We start from the raw sequence: 15228 nt of genomic DNA on the forward strand, positions 1-15228 counted from the left end.
AGCCCGTATCACTGGTGAAGACAGCTCACAACCAAAGAGTTTCTGCAGATCAATTATCATTTCTTTTCAGGTTTCATATGACATGGATGGCTTCTGTGAGAGGAATCGTGATGTTCTCTTTACAGATCTGATTGAGCTCATGCAGGAGTAGTGTAGCTGTGAGTACTGTAGACCTTGCTTTTTTTTGATTAGTTGCTCAGGGGCCATCAAATTGAGCCAACACAATAAGAGTTTGGTGTGTGAACAGTGGCTTGGCCAGGGGCAGCCCAGGCCCACCTAAATTATGTGTCTGATGGGATCCCCAAGCCCTGCCAGTTGAAACTTCCAACAACTCTCCCTCCCTCCCAACAATTGTTACACACTGCTTACACCAACCCCCAGCCTTCCCTCTGATGCAACTTCCTGGTTCCACATATGCAAGAGTACACCAGAGGGAAGGCTGGTGGGCCGGCACAAGCAATTTATCAGTCCTTGCTTGCCACTAGTGAAGATCTGATGTTTAAAAGGTATGCGGTGGGTGCAGGAGGGGCGTTTGAGAAACTGGATGTCCTGTGGGTGGGCAAGAGAGGGAGAGGGAAAGGAAGAGATCAAATTACCTGTGGTGTTGGGACGGGACAGGGTTTTTCTCTCCATCCACCTTGGGCCCAAGTACACCCAAAATTGGATGTCTGGCTATATCCCTGGTGTGAACTTAACTGCATTAAAGTTTTTTTCAATACTTCTGTGAAATGTTCAATGTCCCTCGAAGTCCAATCTGCTATCTTCAACCAACACTTTAATCAAAAGAGCAGCTATGATTCCTGTTTTAGATATTTATTCTTACTGCTGCTTAGAATCCACCATAAAATGTCATAAAATACGCTGCCTAACCAATAATTATTAGGTTGCTATAAATAAAACTGAACATTTGGCAGCTCTGTTTCTTGTTGCCCCACCACCACCACAACCACCCTTGTTCTTACCTTCCCACATTCGTCTGTACCTTATGTTTAACAGAGCCACAAATCTAGATTAACCATCATATAATGGTAAATAATTTTTATGTTCATAGAAAGACAAATATTGCATTTCAAATCATAACCCATAATTTCCTATGTTCTAAAGAAAATATCAGCCCTAGTTATAAAATTGTCGAATATAGAAGAATTATTATAGGAAAACTGGACACATTTGCTCTTTAACTTCCAGGTTTTCATATTTGGTTTGTAAATGCAAACTTTTTAAACTCAGAAAGGGCCTGATTGATTTATACCAGTGGTCTCTAACCCTTTTCATGTAAAGGGCCACAGTGTGAATGCAAGAAAGCTCTAAGGGCTTGCAAAAGATTTCATACTTACACTTACTACTTATGTAAACTGCCTGGACCTGCTTGTTCAGACTGAGTATTAAACATAAAAAAAAATAATATTAATATTGATTCCACCGCACTTCAAAGATATATTTTTAAAACTCACTTTATATTGGATTGTCAGCAGTAGCAAATTCCATAAATGAGGCACCTGCATAAATGACCAGAATAAGCAAGTACGTGTGATATAATAATAATAATAATTTTATTCTTATATACCACCAAAGCCGTGGTAGTTCGAGGCAGTTTACAACAAAGAAGAGCTGGACTAAGAGTGCATAAACATCAATATTCTGGCTATGTGCTATGCTATCAAATGACACCTAGATGTAATACCGCATAGTTTGAAGGTGAACTTATAAGAACATAAGGATAACATTACTGAGTCAGACCAATAGTCCATCTTGCGCAGTATCCTGTTTCCACAGTAGCCAATCCAGGTCACAAGTACCTGGCAGAAACCCAAATAGTAGCAAAATTCCATGCTACCAATCCCAGAGCAAGAATTGGCTTCCCCCCATGTATGTCTGAATAGCAAACTATGGACGTTTCCTCCAGGAACTTGTCCAACCCCTTTTTCTTTTCTTTTTTTTATTTATTATATTTATTTATCTATCTATCATTTTTTCAATAACATGTCAAGTATCCACTTGTATAATACCTTTTTCAAATCCAAATGTGTTAACCGCTGTTACCACATCTTCTGGCAATGCATTCCAGAGCTTAACTATTACATAGGCAGAATCCGGGTAAAGCCTGGGTGGAGTGTACGGTGTATATGTGTAAGTTATAGAATACTCTCATACATGTTTTGTAATGGTCTACGAGAAACAAAGGTGTCAATATTCAAAGTGAATTAACCACCAGAAACACTTCAGTTGCCAGTGTGGGGATATCCTCTGATATTCAGAGGTGCTTAACTGGTTTTTGTCGCTGAATATCAGCACTGACTAGAAAACTGAAAGCCATTTATGTTGTGGTTAGTCTGGGTGCGGAGTCGGCATTTACGCGGTTATGTGTTTGAACATAAGAACATAAGAAGTTGCCTCCGCTGAGGCAGACCAGAGGTCTATCTCGCCCAGTGGTCTGCTCCCGCGGCGGCCCATCAGGCCCATTGCCTGAGCAATGGTCCCAGACTATCCCTATAACCTACCGCTACTCTTATCTGTACCCCTCAATTCCTTTATCCTCTAGGAACCTATCCAAACCTTCTTTGAAGCCTTGTAACGTGCTCCGGCCTATCACAGCCTCCCGGAAGCGCGTTCCATGTGTCCCACCACCCTCTGGGTGAAAAAGAACTTTCTGGCATTTGTTTTAAACCTGTCTCCTTTTAATTTTTCCGAGTGCCCCCTTGTACTTGTGGTTCCCCGTAATCTGAAAAATCTGTCCCTGTCTACTTTTTCTATACCCTTCAGGATCTTGAAGGTTTCTATCATGTCTCCTCTAAGTCTCCGCTTTTCCAGGGAGAACAGCCCCAGCTTTTTCAGTCTGTCAGTATATGAGAGGTTTTCCATACCTCTTATCAGTTTAGTTGCTCTTCTCTGGACTCCCTCAAGTACCGCCATGTCCTTTTTGAGGTACGGCGACCAATACTGGACACAGTACTCCAGATGCGGTCGCACCATTGCACGATACAGTGGCAGGATGACCTCCTTTGTCCTGGTCGTGATACCCTTCTTAATGATACCCAACATTTTGTTTGCTTTTCTTGAGGCTGTGGCGCACTGTGCCGACGCCTTCAAAGACGTGTCCACCATCACTCCCAGGTCTCTTTCAAGGTTACTTACCCCTAGCAGTGATCCTCCCATTTTGTAGCTGAACATCGGGTTCTTTTTCCCTACATGCATGACCTTGCATTTCCCTACGTTAAAGTTCATTTGCCATTTTTTGGCCCATTCTTCTAGCGTCGTTAGGTCCCTTTGCAGATCTTCGCAGTCTTCCATGGTTTCAACCCTGCGGTAGAGTTTGGTGTCATCCGCAAATTTAATAACTTCGCAATTTGTTCCCGCCTCCAGGTCATTTATAAATATATTGAACAGGAGCAGTCCCAGCACCGACCCCTGCAGAACTCCGCTCGTGACCCCATGCCAGTCTGAGTAATGGCCCTTCACTCCAACCCTCTGTTTCCTGTCTGCCAGCCAGTTTTTGATCCATTGGTGGACCTCCCCTTGCACCCCGTGTCTCCACAGCTTTTTAAGCAGTCTTTCGTGCGGTACCTTGTCAAAGGCTTTTTGAAAGTCAAGGTAAATGATGTCAATGGATTCCCCTTTATCCACCTGTCTGTTTACCCCCTCAAAGAAGTACAATAAGTTTGTGAGGCATGACCTACCCTTGCAGAAGCCGTGCTGGCTCGACTTTAGCTGTCCATTGTTTTCTATGTGTTCACAGATACTGTCCTTAATCAGTGCTTCCATCATTTTTCCCGGGACCGAGGTCAAGCTCACCGGCCTGTAGTTCCCCGGGTCCCCCCTTGAACCCTTCTTGAAGATGGGTGTGACATTTCCAATTTTCCAATCCTCCGGGATCTCTCCAGTTTTTAAGGATAGGTTACATATTTGGCGAAGTGGCTCTGCTATTACGTTCCTTAGTTCTTTGAGTACCCTTGGGTGAATGCCTTCCGGACCTGGCGATTTGTCGCTCTATAATCTGTCTATCTGCCTGAGGACATCCTCTTGGCTTACCTCTAGTTGGACCAGCTTTTCATCCCGATCCCCATTTACGATGTCCTCCGGTTCCGGAATATTGGATGTGTCCTCCCTCGTGAAGACTGACGTGAAGAACTTATTTAACCTGTCTGCTATCTCTTTTTCCTCTTTTACCACTCCTTTTTTGTCTCCATCATCCCCACTTCTTCCCTTGCCGGTTGCTTCCCCTTCACATATCTGAAGATATTCAGCATTTAACCACTTAAGTGACCAAATTGGACCACAAGGCACTGAGTCCTATCTTTATGTGGTGTCGCTTAACCACATAAGAAATACAGTTGCAAAAACCTGAATAGTCAATGCAAGTGCCCAAACGTGGCCCAGCATTGAATATCCAAGGACAATGCCAGTGGCGGCTAAAAAATGCCCACTGCCACTGGATGAAGATCTATCTCAAGAATTTTCACCAACTCTGTGTCTGGCATAAGGGGTGGTGCCTAAATTATGTTTTATATTATATTTAAAATCTTGAAAAGAAGTAAAGGAACGCCATTAAAATAATAGGAAAGACCTAACCACAACCAGAAAAATAGATGACATTCAACCAAAAATCCATTCATACTCCCAGTGACATAGTGAGGGGGCAGTCTGCCTTGGGCACCATCTTCCTCGGGGTGCCGGCAACCCTCCTCTTCTCTGCCCCCTCGCTCCTTCCCCTGCTGTTCGTGTGTCCCTTCCTTTCCCCCGTACCTTTTTAACTTTGGTGCAAGCAGCCACCAGCTTACTGCCCGTGTCAGCTTCGGCGCTCTCTCTGATGTCACTTCTGCGCCTAGGAAGTAATGTCAAAGTTATGCCCCTTCCCCTTACTTTTTTAACTGGGCACAGCTCACCCTCGTTACGACACTGCATACTCCTATTACTTATCAACACTCTTCAGGTACAAACCGAGGCTAATAGTACAATGACCTCCCCTCCAATCTTCAAATGCCATCTTAGAATGGTTTTAATAGTCTTTTAAATTTTGTATAATTTACTTCTGCTCTACTTTCCTTGAGTAGTGTATTCCAAGCACTGCTACATCTGTATACAAACTAGCTTCACATAGGTGCCTTCTCTACACTTAAAATTAGGCACCTCTTTATAGAATTACTCTCTACGAGGATAATTTTATAACAGAGTGCCCGGTTTAAGAGGCAAGCAGGTGCTGTTTTATAAAGACATATAGAGGTTTTGATCTTAATCACCCTATTTTTATTTAGACTTTTTGTTGTTGTTATACATAATTTTAATATTTTAAATAACTTTTTTACTTTTTATAATTGTAAACCAACCAGATACTTGTGATGGTCGGTATATCAAAATATTAACAAACTTGAAACTTGTTTATGTGTCTTTATAAAATATCAGTGTAAGCAGCAGACATCTGATACAAGAGCAGGTATAAATAACCACACCTGGATTATTTAAGCAGCGCTGGCTCAAGGGACTGTAGCATTCTGAACCAACATTTTTATCAGTGCCTTCCCACCGTGATCTTGTTGCTCCCCCTCTTTCTCAGTTTTCCCCTTCTGCTGGTGATAAGGGTCACCAAAATCCCAAATCGCAGCCTGCATCTCTCCCTCCCCTTCTCACCTCCAGGAGGTAGGATAGAGAGAGGGAGAGATACTGGACTGGGAGTTTGGTGCAATTTATCACTGATTCTGTGGGCCAGAGTCTCACCTGGTTCATAGGTTGATCCAGTCCCTGATTAGTGCATTTTATCATCTATGCACATACTTGTGAGCTCCACCCATATCTTACCCAAACTTCACCCATGTACATGCCTGCTGGCCAAGTATGCATCATCTTGTCAGTGAGTACTTTTACACTGGTTGGTGTTTTATAAGAGGAAGTGATGAACAAATGTTGCCTTGTATGCATGAAAATGACTTCATAACTTATCCCCTTCCAATGTTACTTAGACAGCTAGTCTGTGGTTTGGGGTAAGACTGCTGAAAACGTGTCATTAATTGTTTGACAGACATTTCATAAAGGCTTTATTTCCTGAAAACCTGCAAGCAGAGAAGAAAGGACGACCAACAACAGCTAGCAGTAAAATCAAGGTGCGTGTCATTCCTGAATTATGATTTTAGTCTGGGGTAAAAGACAGAGTCCCTCATTACTATGATTTCTTTGTTAACTTCAGACACTGGACATCTTATTGCCACATTTCCTTATAGTGATTGATTAAATGTTTGAGTTGGGTTGTTGTTTTTTTTCTGAAAACACTGCTGAAGACAGGAGGTTTGAGCAGGAACAACATCAGTACCCATGTTCCTAGAGGCCCTGCCCTGGCATGTTCCCTGTTTCATAGTTTATTTAAATTTTGATTAAACGCTTCTCCAGAGGTACGAAGCGTTGTACATAGTAATTTAAATAAATAGGAGACAAACATATTAAATAATTAAACATTAAACAACAAAACAAACATACTTTTGACATGAAAACATTAGGAGAAAGGGAAGAACTACAATTTATTACAAAAAAAATACATAAAAGGAAAATACAATAGGGAAGGGAGACAAATAAGCAATGCGGAAGTAAATACATATGTAAGAGATCAATTAAAGGCATCTTTAAAGAGAAAGCATTTTAAGCTACTTTTAAATTTCTGCAAGTTTTGTTCTACTCTGAGGTATAGAGGAAAAGAATTTCAAATTAATGGATCAGTGACTGAGAAAATGAGGGTATGATGAGTACCAATTATTTTAAAGGATGGGACATTAAGGGAATGTTGAGAGGCTGATCTTAAAGTTCTGGGAGGGTCATAAGGAATCAGTAATCTATCTATGTATGCAGGGGTATTAGTCTGTCCCCGCACAACTCTCTAATTGGGACCCGATTTTGAAGGGGCACGCTTAGCACCAAGTTTGTAACAGCTTAAGGGCATGCCAAAAATATACAATATTTGCCCAAAGCGGCATTGGCATGCCAAAAGTTATGGATATGTATCAGCGCCTAAGGTTAGACGTCTAACAGTTAGTAAATTGGCTTCAGTTTCGAGTTTTAACAAGCTCATTATTGAAAAAAAAATAAAAATTGATTGGGACACCTATATTTTTAGGCACAATTCTATAAAAGATAGGTGTCTTATCACCTGGTGCCTAGCGGCTCCTAACAACAAAGTAGACATGTTTAAGAGTGGAGAAGGACTTAGGCGCTGCTAGGCGCAATTCTATAAAGGACTTAGGCGCCTATAATGTAGGCTTTTAAAGCTGTGGCCTAAATTACAGGTGCCTAAGTTTTAAGTTATCTAGTTTCAAACAGCAGTTCTTTTATTTTATTCAGTATAATATCACTAAATATGCACTCTCAATATTTAACTTATATTACGCTCGATCTCAGCAATGTAGCTTCCCTGCAATCAATACTTAATTGCTGTCTACATCAAATCTTTATTGATCCATTGATTTTATTAACGTACATATATACTATTTATATTTTCTTTCTTTATATAAAACTTTTAAGTTAGGCACTGGTAGGCACCTTTAAAAGGCTCTAAGCATGATTGACACATGATAGGCACCTATATTATAGGTGCCTATCTTAGATGCCATTTACAGAATTACCCCTAAGGGCCCAATTCTAAAGGGGTCGCCTAAAAAATCGGTTCCAACTAGTGCAGCACTAAGTGTGATTCTATAAAAGATACACTATATAGAATCATGCATACACTGCCTAAGTGGTGTTAGGCATCGCAAGCCATCCTAACTTTTAGATGCACCGTATTTATGCCAGGGTTTTCTTAGCCTATATGCATGTGCCTAAGTTAGGTGCCCAATGGCACCTAGGTCAAAAATAGACACCCAACTCCAAAACACACCCATTTTCTGCCCCATTATACTACACCCATTTTTAGGTAGGTGCTTTGGAGTAAATGCCTAACTTTCAATTGTCCAATCAAAGCCAATTATATTTAAATGTGTTTATTAGAACAAGTGCCCAACAGAACAGCAACAGCCAAATACAACTTTTTTCTTAGTATAAGCACCAGAAACAAACCCCACTGCCCCTCCCCCCTTCTCCCCTAACCCTCCCCTACCAACCCAACCCAAGAGAGGTACAAAATACAAATAAACAAAAAATGAATCACGTATTCAAGAGACGACTTCTTGCAAGTGGTGTAAGGTCTCTCCAAAACGGCTCCCAAATCAGACGGAAACAGTCTCCCGCACCAGATTCAAGATCCACAAATTGTCTGCGTTCCAGAGAGGCTTGTACGATCATTGCTAAGCGCCACTGGCTGTAAGTTGGAGGTGCACTGGACAGCCAGCCAGTCAGAATAGTCTTCTTGCCCAGCAGCATAACGCAAGCCACAAATGCTGACATGCCTTTAAGTTTAGGGGAGACTATCAAATAGAATCCAAATAGCGCTCTTGGAGTTGGAGCGCACCGCCTGCCCCATAAGGCGGACGTGAAGTGTCCCAATCGAATCCAAAAGAATAGTATAGCCAGACAGGTCCAAAACATATGTCCCAAGGTAGCCTGAACCTGACCACATTTAGGACAACCATGAAAAGGAGAGTTCCCATGCAGAAAGCCCTCATGGGTGAGATATAGGGGTCCTTTTATCAAGGCACGATAGGGGTTTAACGTGCGGAATATCGTACGCTAAACCGCCTGCTGCGCTAGTCGCTAACACCTCCATTGACGAGGCGTTAGTATTTTGGCTTGCCGCAGGAGTTAGCACGTGATGAAATGTCCGACGCGCTAAACCCCATAGCGCGCCTTGATAAAAGGAGCCCATAGAGTCTCAAAAGAAACTTCAGTTGTAATTCCTTTTTTTTTAAATTTCTTTATTTAGTTTTGCATATTACATATTAATCAGATACATATGATACAAGTGAAAACCAACATGTGTATATCATTGACATAAATACTACTGAAGAAATACAACCTGATTCCATCCAGCCCACAACACAAACTGTAGTGACTATAACAGCAGAGACAATTCAAGAGTTTCAGTCAGACAGTACCACTGAAGTTCCATCTGTCACTTTTACAGTCGAGTCAGACTTACCATCTACACAAGACAATTACACCACAGAAGTAAGTGACGAAGAGATTGCAAACACCATTGATAGTCTTAATAAAAATATAGAAATATACCAATTTTTAATGAGGAGAAAGATGAAGAGGCATACATGAATGATTCTGAAAATGATGAAGACACAGTTGTAATTCCCAATGCAGAACATTGCCTGTCAATTGATGTGAGGTTTTCAATCATTGTTGCAGTTGATGAGCAGTAAGTGTGCAATGTAAGTCTTCCGCCCAGGCTGCAGCCAGAACATCAAAGCCAATTATAAGTTGTTAAGTGCCATTATCTGTACCAATTTAACCTAAGCACGCTGATGTAGGTGCCTAAGTTTAGGTGGACTTTATAGAATTTGGGGTTAAGCGATTTAGGCGCACTGTTTATAGAATAACATTGGTCGCATATGTAAGCAGTAGTATTCTATAAACTAGGGTCACTGGTGGCACCTAAATTTAGGCCCTATTATGTATTTTTTAAGCAATTTGTGCAGTTTTGTCCAAAACCTTTCTCGAATTTCAATCTGAATTGAAAACCAATAACAAAAATAGCTCCCCACACACACACACATTTCCAGTTTTCAGACATTTTTAATCCCCCTTCCAACCCTGAGTTAACCATTAAGTAAAATAAGCACATGCTTAAGGCACCACAGAGATTTTCCCCCTAGCTATCATGCCCTTAACCCTTTCACTGCCATCTGTCTCATTCGTTATTCAATAAGAATTTCAGTGTTTTTTTTAATCATTATAAATATATTTGATGTTTTGTTTTGTACAATAATGATATTTCTCAGCATTTATTGAGTCTTAATTTCTTGTCAGTTAAGCAGAAGAAGGTGCTGAGGGAAAAGATTGCTGGGCTGTACTTAGGGCAGTGTCTTGCAAACTTTGCGAAGCCGCGCCACACTAAATGTGGTGCCGCAGCTTGAGGGCATCCAGAGGTGCATGGACGTCAACACAATGACATCACACACATGCCCAAAGGCCCTCCAAATGGGGTGCCAAGGGTACTGGAAGGGAAGAGACGCGGAGGGAAGGAGAGGCGCTGGCGCCGGCTGACTGCCTACAGGATGTCAGTGGGCAGTCAGCTGGCACCGGCACCTCTTCTCCCCGGCATCTCGAAGCCCACCTGGAATCTCGGGCGGCACACTAGTATGCTGCGACACACAGTTTGTGATACACTGGCTTAGGGCATCAGTTGGCCTTAATCCAGTCCTGCCCCCTTCCCTGTGCATTATATCCAGGTGATCTAGGATCCAATGCTAGCTTAGAAGTGGAAAGATGGCAGCAGCAACTTCCACTTCCAGCAGCAACAACTTTCTCTTCCCCATCCTGGCTGGGAACATGGATAGGGTTACCAGATTTCCAGGAAAACTTGGACATGTCTTCTCTTTAGAGGACTGTCTGACCTCCCGGAAAGATTTTCTAAAACTCGGCATTTATCCAGGTTTTGGAAAGCCCTGACGAACTCCAGCCACATCTGGAGGGTCTCTGAGTATGTGCAGATGACATCACACGCATCTACGCATGCTCCAGGCCCTCCAGAGGCAGTTGGAGCTCATCTGGAAGAAGAAAGGAGGCTTTGTGGGGGCATGGCTGGATGCAGAACTGGGCTGGGCCAGAATGGGGTGGGGTTGGAGGCAGAATGGGGCAGAGTCATGTGTTCAGGGTTTCTCGGAGAGAAATATGGTAACCCTAAATATGGGCAGCCACTAAGAATAGGCCCTTATAAGAAGGAAAGAAAACAGACTGCAGACAGGAATGGGGATCGCGGGAATCCCACGGGCATCCCCCAAAGTCAACGGGACTCACACGGGAATCCCTCCCAGGCCCACGGGACTCCCATGGGAACCCCCCCCCAAGGCCCACGGGACTCACCGGGGATAGAACCGGGGTTCCTGAGGCTTACCTAATGCTCCGTCGATCCACTTTAAATTTAATGAAGAAACTGGTCCGGGTGTGGTGCCACGGCGAGAACAGCCATGCTGAGAAGTGAGCTCAGCACATATGCACATGTCGCACACTGGGATGAAATGCTGCTGATTTGGCAGGAGGTGTCACATGCAAAGTTAGGCGGGAAGACAGCCTTAATTCAGTGAGCCGCCCGATCCCTCCAAAGGCCCCGACCGAGAGAGAGAGAACCGAGGAGGAGACGAAGCCTTCAGAGGACAAGGCTCTGCTAAAGAATAGTTTAGCTCTGCTAAAGAATAGTTATTTAATGCAGTTATAATTAATTTAAAGCAATTTGCATTCAGTTCTCCTAGACAGAAATTAGCATAATAAAAGAGATAAATGCATTGACTACTTCATTAAACAGTGATTTAATTACCGGCACAGTTTTCAATTTTTTTTTTTTTCTGACAGTTCTCGACTCTGTTAGGAAAATTGCATTTCATACCAACGCAGATCATCAGTAAGCAGGAAATAAAAAGGGGCCTATAAACAGCCAATGTGGTCACCGTCTTAAGTTAATCATCAGCGCTGGAGTTTAACTTAATTTGTGCATTCGGCGGCTGAATGTTGCCACTTTCCCGATACATTTTTAGTGTGATGTCATCCCACACCAAACCCGGGCAACTTTTACACAGATACTACTGGAACATTTAGCAATTTAAGGGATCCCACATCAATTATTTTTGATTAAATATTTATTCAAAGAAGCAACCTGCACGCTCTTTTAATTTCCCACATTGATTATGGAAATATGGTTTATGCAGGAACATCACAAAATAACATCAAACACCCGCAAATGCTACAGGATATGGTGCTTAGAGTACCTGGGAACAGTGGCATAGCCGGACAGTCAGTTTTGGGCGGGCCTGAGTCCAAAGCAGATGGACATCACTCTCTTTTCCTCCGTTGCCCCCATCCTGTGCATCAGACTCTTCATCCCTTCCTCCCCCCTCCAGCCCATGCAGCTAGCGATCTCTGCAAGCTGCTATAGGCCTTGGGAGCTGTCTTCCCTCTGCCATGCTCCCGCAGAAGCAGGATCGCGGCAGAGGAAACAACTGCAAAGGCCTATAGCAACTTGCAGAGATCGCTAGCACAAGCGATTCTCTGCAGGCTGCTGAAATGAGGTAAATGGGGAGAAGCCGGACACCAGCAGGAGGCCAGGGGGGAAGCCGGACACCGAATCGGGAGGCCGATTTTTTTCAGTTTTAAAGCGATTCAAATCGATTCACCCAAAGTGAATCGGTGAATCAATTCAAATCATGAATCAGGCAGCACTAGCCCAGACCAAGAGAGGAGGAGGAGGAGACTGGAGTAAACGTTACACTGCGTTGTGATAGAAATAAAAGTCCTGGCACATCAGAACACACAAGGCTAGAGTTAAGGCGACTCCTCAGCTTTCCATTAAATTTTATCGAAGGCATCCAAACTTGTTGCAGTTGAAATATTGATACATATGCTGGTAATAGTTAACCTTTGTCCCTCAGTGATTCTTTTCAGCAGAGAACTAAGCCGTAAGGAATTTGTTATTTTTTTTAACCTTACAATGTAAGTACTGAAGGTAAAAAGAATTTAAGAATTCAAAAACAAATAATAGAAGAAAATAAACAGGAAATTTCCAATATGAAAGTAAAAGTAGGAGAAATTGAAAAAGAAGTAATAATGATTAAGCAAGTTCAGTCTACAATAATAAAAGATAATCAGATCATTAGAAGAAAATTGGAGACAATGGAAAATAGTTATCGAGCCAATAATCTGCGATTGCTGAATTTTCCAAAAGTTCCATCTATAAACAAAAGGGAAATGATAAAAAGGTACTTCATGGAGATATTAAATATCCCCGAGGACTCAATACCTCCTCTCACTTGGGTGTACTATTTGCCTACCAAAGTAATGGATCAGCAAGCGGAGGATCAGAAACAGGTTGAACAGGAACCTCAATTAGACTTAACAGCAATTTTGGAAGTATCTGATAAAGATTTGGCTAAACCAGCAACTCCTCTATTATCTGTGGCATTATTGCCAGATAAAGAATGGATATTAAAAATGTTTTTTAAAAATGTTTTTTTCCTTTCTGCATGTGAGCTGGAAGGAGTATTTCTGTTCTGCTCTCTCTTCTTATTTTATTCTGTGGTTTCAGTTCTTGGAGTTTTCACCTTGGTTTCAGCTCTGCCTGCATAGAAAAGAAGCAGACTCCACCTGCAACTGACAGGCCGATTCCTGGTGGTACTTGATAGCCAGTCTGCACAAGTATTTTTGGACCTCGGAGCCATCCTTACCTACTGCTTGGGTTGAAAGGCAGGTTGTTAGGCATCCATAGGAGGCTCAGCAGTGTTTCGCAGAGTGCTGGCTGCATTTTTTTTGCCTCCCCCTTCTGTTAGTGTGTCCATTGGTCTGTGGGGTTGGGGATTCGGTCAGACATCGTATCTGAATGGTAGCCTGAAGATCAGCATTGAGGAGGCATTTCTAGAATGAGGCAGGGATTCTTCTCATTTGTAGTTACTGTAAAGAGCCTAAGACAGGCTGCAGCACATTGCCAGCACAAGTCACAGTGAGTAAGGCTGTTACAGCCTATGAGGAGAATCGCGGGGGTGGGGGTGTTCTGAAAAACAGGTTTTTGAAGCAGGTTTCTGAATGTTTCCCTGTGTTCCCCCATCTTTAAAATCCACCATTTTTTTGAGTTTAGGAAATGGTTTTTTAGTGATTTTAGGTGTGAAATCTTGACGGCGGCCATCTTAGATTTTTAGTGATCTTTTTTTTCAAAAGTTCCCTGCACTCCCAAAATGCTGTTTTTTGCCTCAAAATTGGTTGGGATGGAGTCCTTAGGCTCTTCTACCCCCAAAAAGGCAGCTAGTCCGTTGGGTTGGCCATCTCTGTTTTTGGGGCCTGGAAAAGGCGACCGTTCCACTCGTAAGGACACTGATGCCCCGCTGCCCAAAAAATTGCAAAGTAGAGTCATCACAGGGTGACTCACTCAGCACTCCCTAGTCCGAATGCCTTCTCAGACTTTTTTTGAAATTTTTGTGGAAAGTCTTTAACAAGAGCCATGCTTCTCCTGCACAGTTTTGCTGTGCCTTGGACTTGTCTCCTTGTGGCATATCCTTACAAGGCACGTCTTCATAGTCTGCCACTATTCATGACTTGGGAGACCTGTGTCCAAGAGGTATGGATGATGATCATTTTGCTCATCCCTTATTTTCTGAGGATGCTCCTCCCGTGGCAGGGGACTCAGGAATGTATACCGGCTCTTTGGATCATGCTTTGGCTTTAGAACCAGGGAATGATCCTTCCTTCCTTGATCCTTCCTTATGTGTGGAGTGAGAGCTGAGTCCTCAGTGTTTCCTTGGCATCCTGATATTTAACATCTTGATCTAGGAGCAGTGGGATTCTCCGGAGGGGGCTCTCAAAGTAATGAGAGCCATGTCCCATCTGTATCCTATGGCACAAGAGTATCAGCAGGTTTTTTGTCAGCCTAAGGTGGTTTCTTTGGTCGCAAGGTCACTAAGTGCATCTCCCTTCTGAGCGAAGGCAGTGTGGTGCTCAAGGACATGTAAGACTGGATGTAGTTCTCAGGATACTTTTTGAGGTGGTGGCTTGGGAGTCAAAGCTGCCTGGGAGTCAAAGCTAAGTTTGTAACCAAGAACTCTCAAGCCTTCTCAGTACTCTGCTTACATGTATTTGACGACTTTACAGTGTGTCTCTTTTTGCTGATTGTGCGCTGATTGTTCCAGCTCCTCTTATCTCTGCATCCTGCTTACATGTATTCAATGACTTTTCATTGTGCCTGTCATCGCTGATTGTCCAGCTCTTCTTATTGTAAACCGCCTTGAACTATTATGGCTTTGGCGGTATATAAGAATAAAATTATTATTATTATTATTATTATTATTAAAAATAAAAATAAAAACAAGGAGTTCCTGGGTTTAAAAATTCAAGTTTTCCCAGATGTTAGTAAAGAAACTCAGAATCGTAGACGAAAATTTATTTTGTTGAAATTAGGAGTTGCGCAGTTGGGTGGTGTTTTCTTCTTGCGCTTTCCATGTAAATGTATAGTAAGGTATCGTGATAATAAATATGTGTTTTTTGAACCGGCCCAACTTACAGCTTTCTTGACGCTGAAACGCCTGGAAAAGGAAGGAACAACAGCGGACTTGATCAATAGAATAACCCAGCCACTAGATACCTTTTTTTTGCATAGGGTTTATCATT

At 42.5% G+C, this 15228-nt stretch overlaps 1 protein-coding gene across 1 annotated transcript in view; it reads left to right on the forward strand.

Moving 5' to 3' along the window:
• The window catches only part of MYO1E (myosin IE), a 395564-nt gene that overhangs the window by 302895 nt on the left and 77441 nt on the right, over positions 1-15228 (forward strand). Inside the window, 3 exon segments of the mRNA XM_033920720.1 lie at positions 71-147; positions 1585-1593; positions 6014-6095. Of these exon segments, the coding sequence (XP_033776611.1) occupies positions 71-147; positions 1585-1593; positions 6014-6095 (168 nt within the window).

The sequence above is a fragment of the Geotrypetes seraphini genome, chromosome 14, assembly GCF_902459505.1.
Source record: "Geotrypetes seraphini chromosome 14, aGeoSer1.1, whole genome shotgun sequence".
NCBI classification, from domain to species: domain Eukaryota; kingdom Metazoa; phylum Chordata; class Amphibia; order Gymnophiona; family Dermophiidae; genus Geotrypetes; species Geotrypetes seraphini.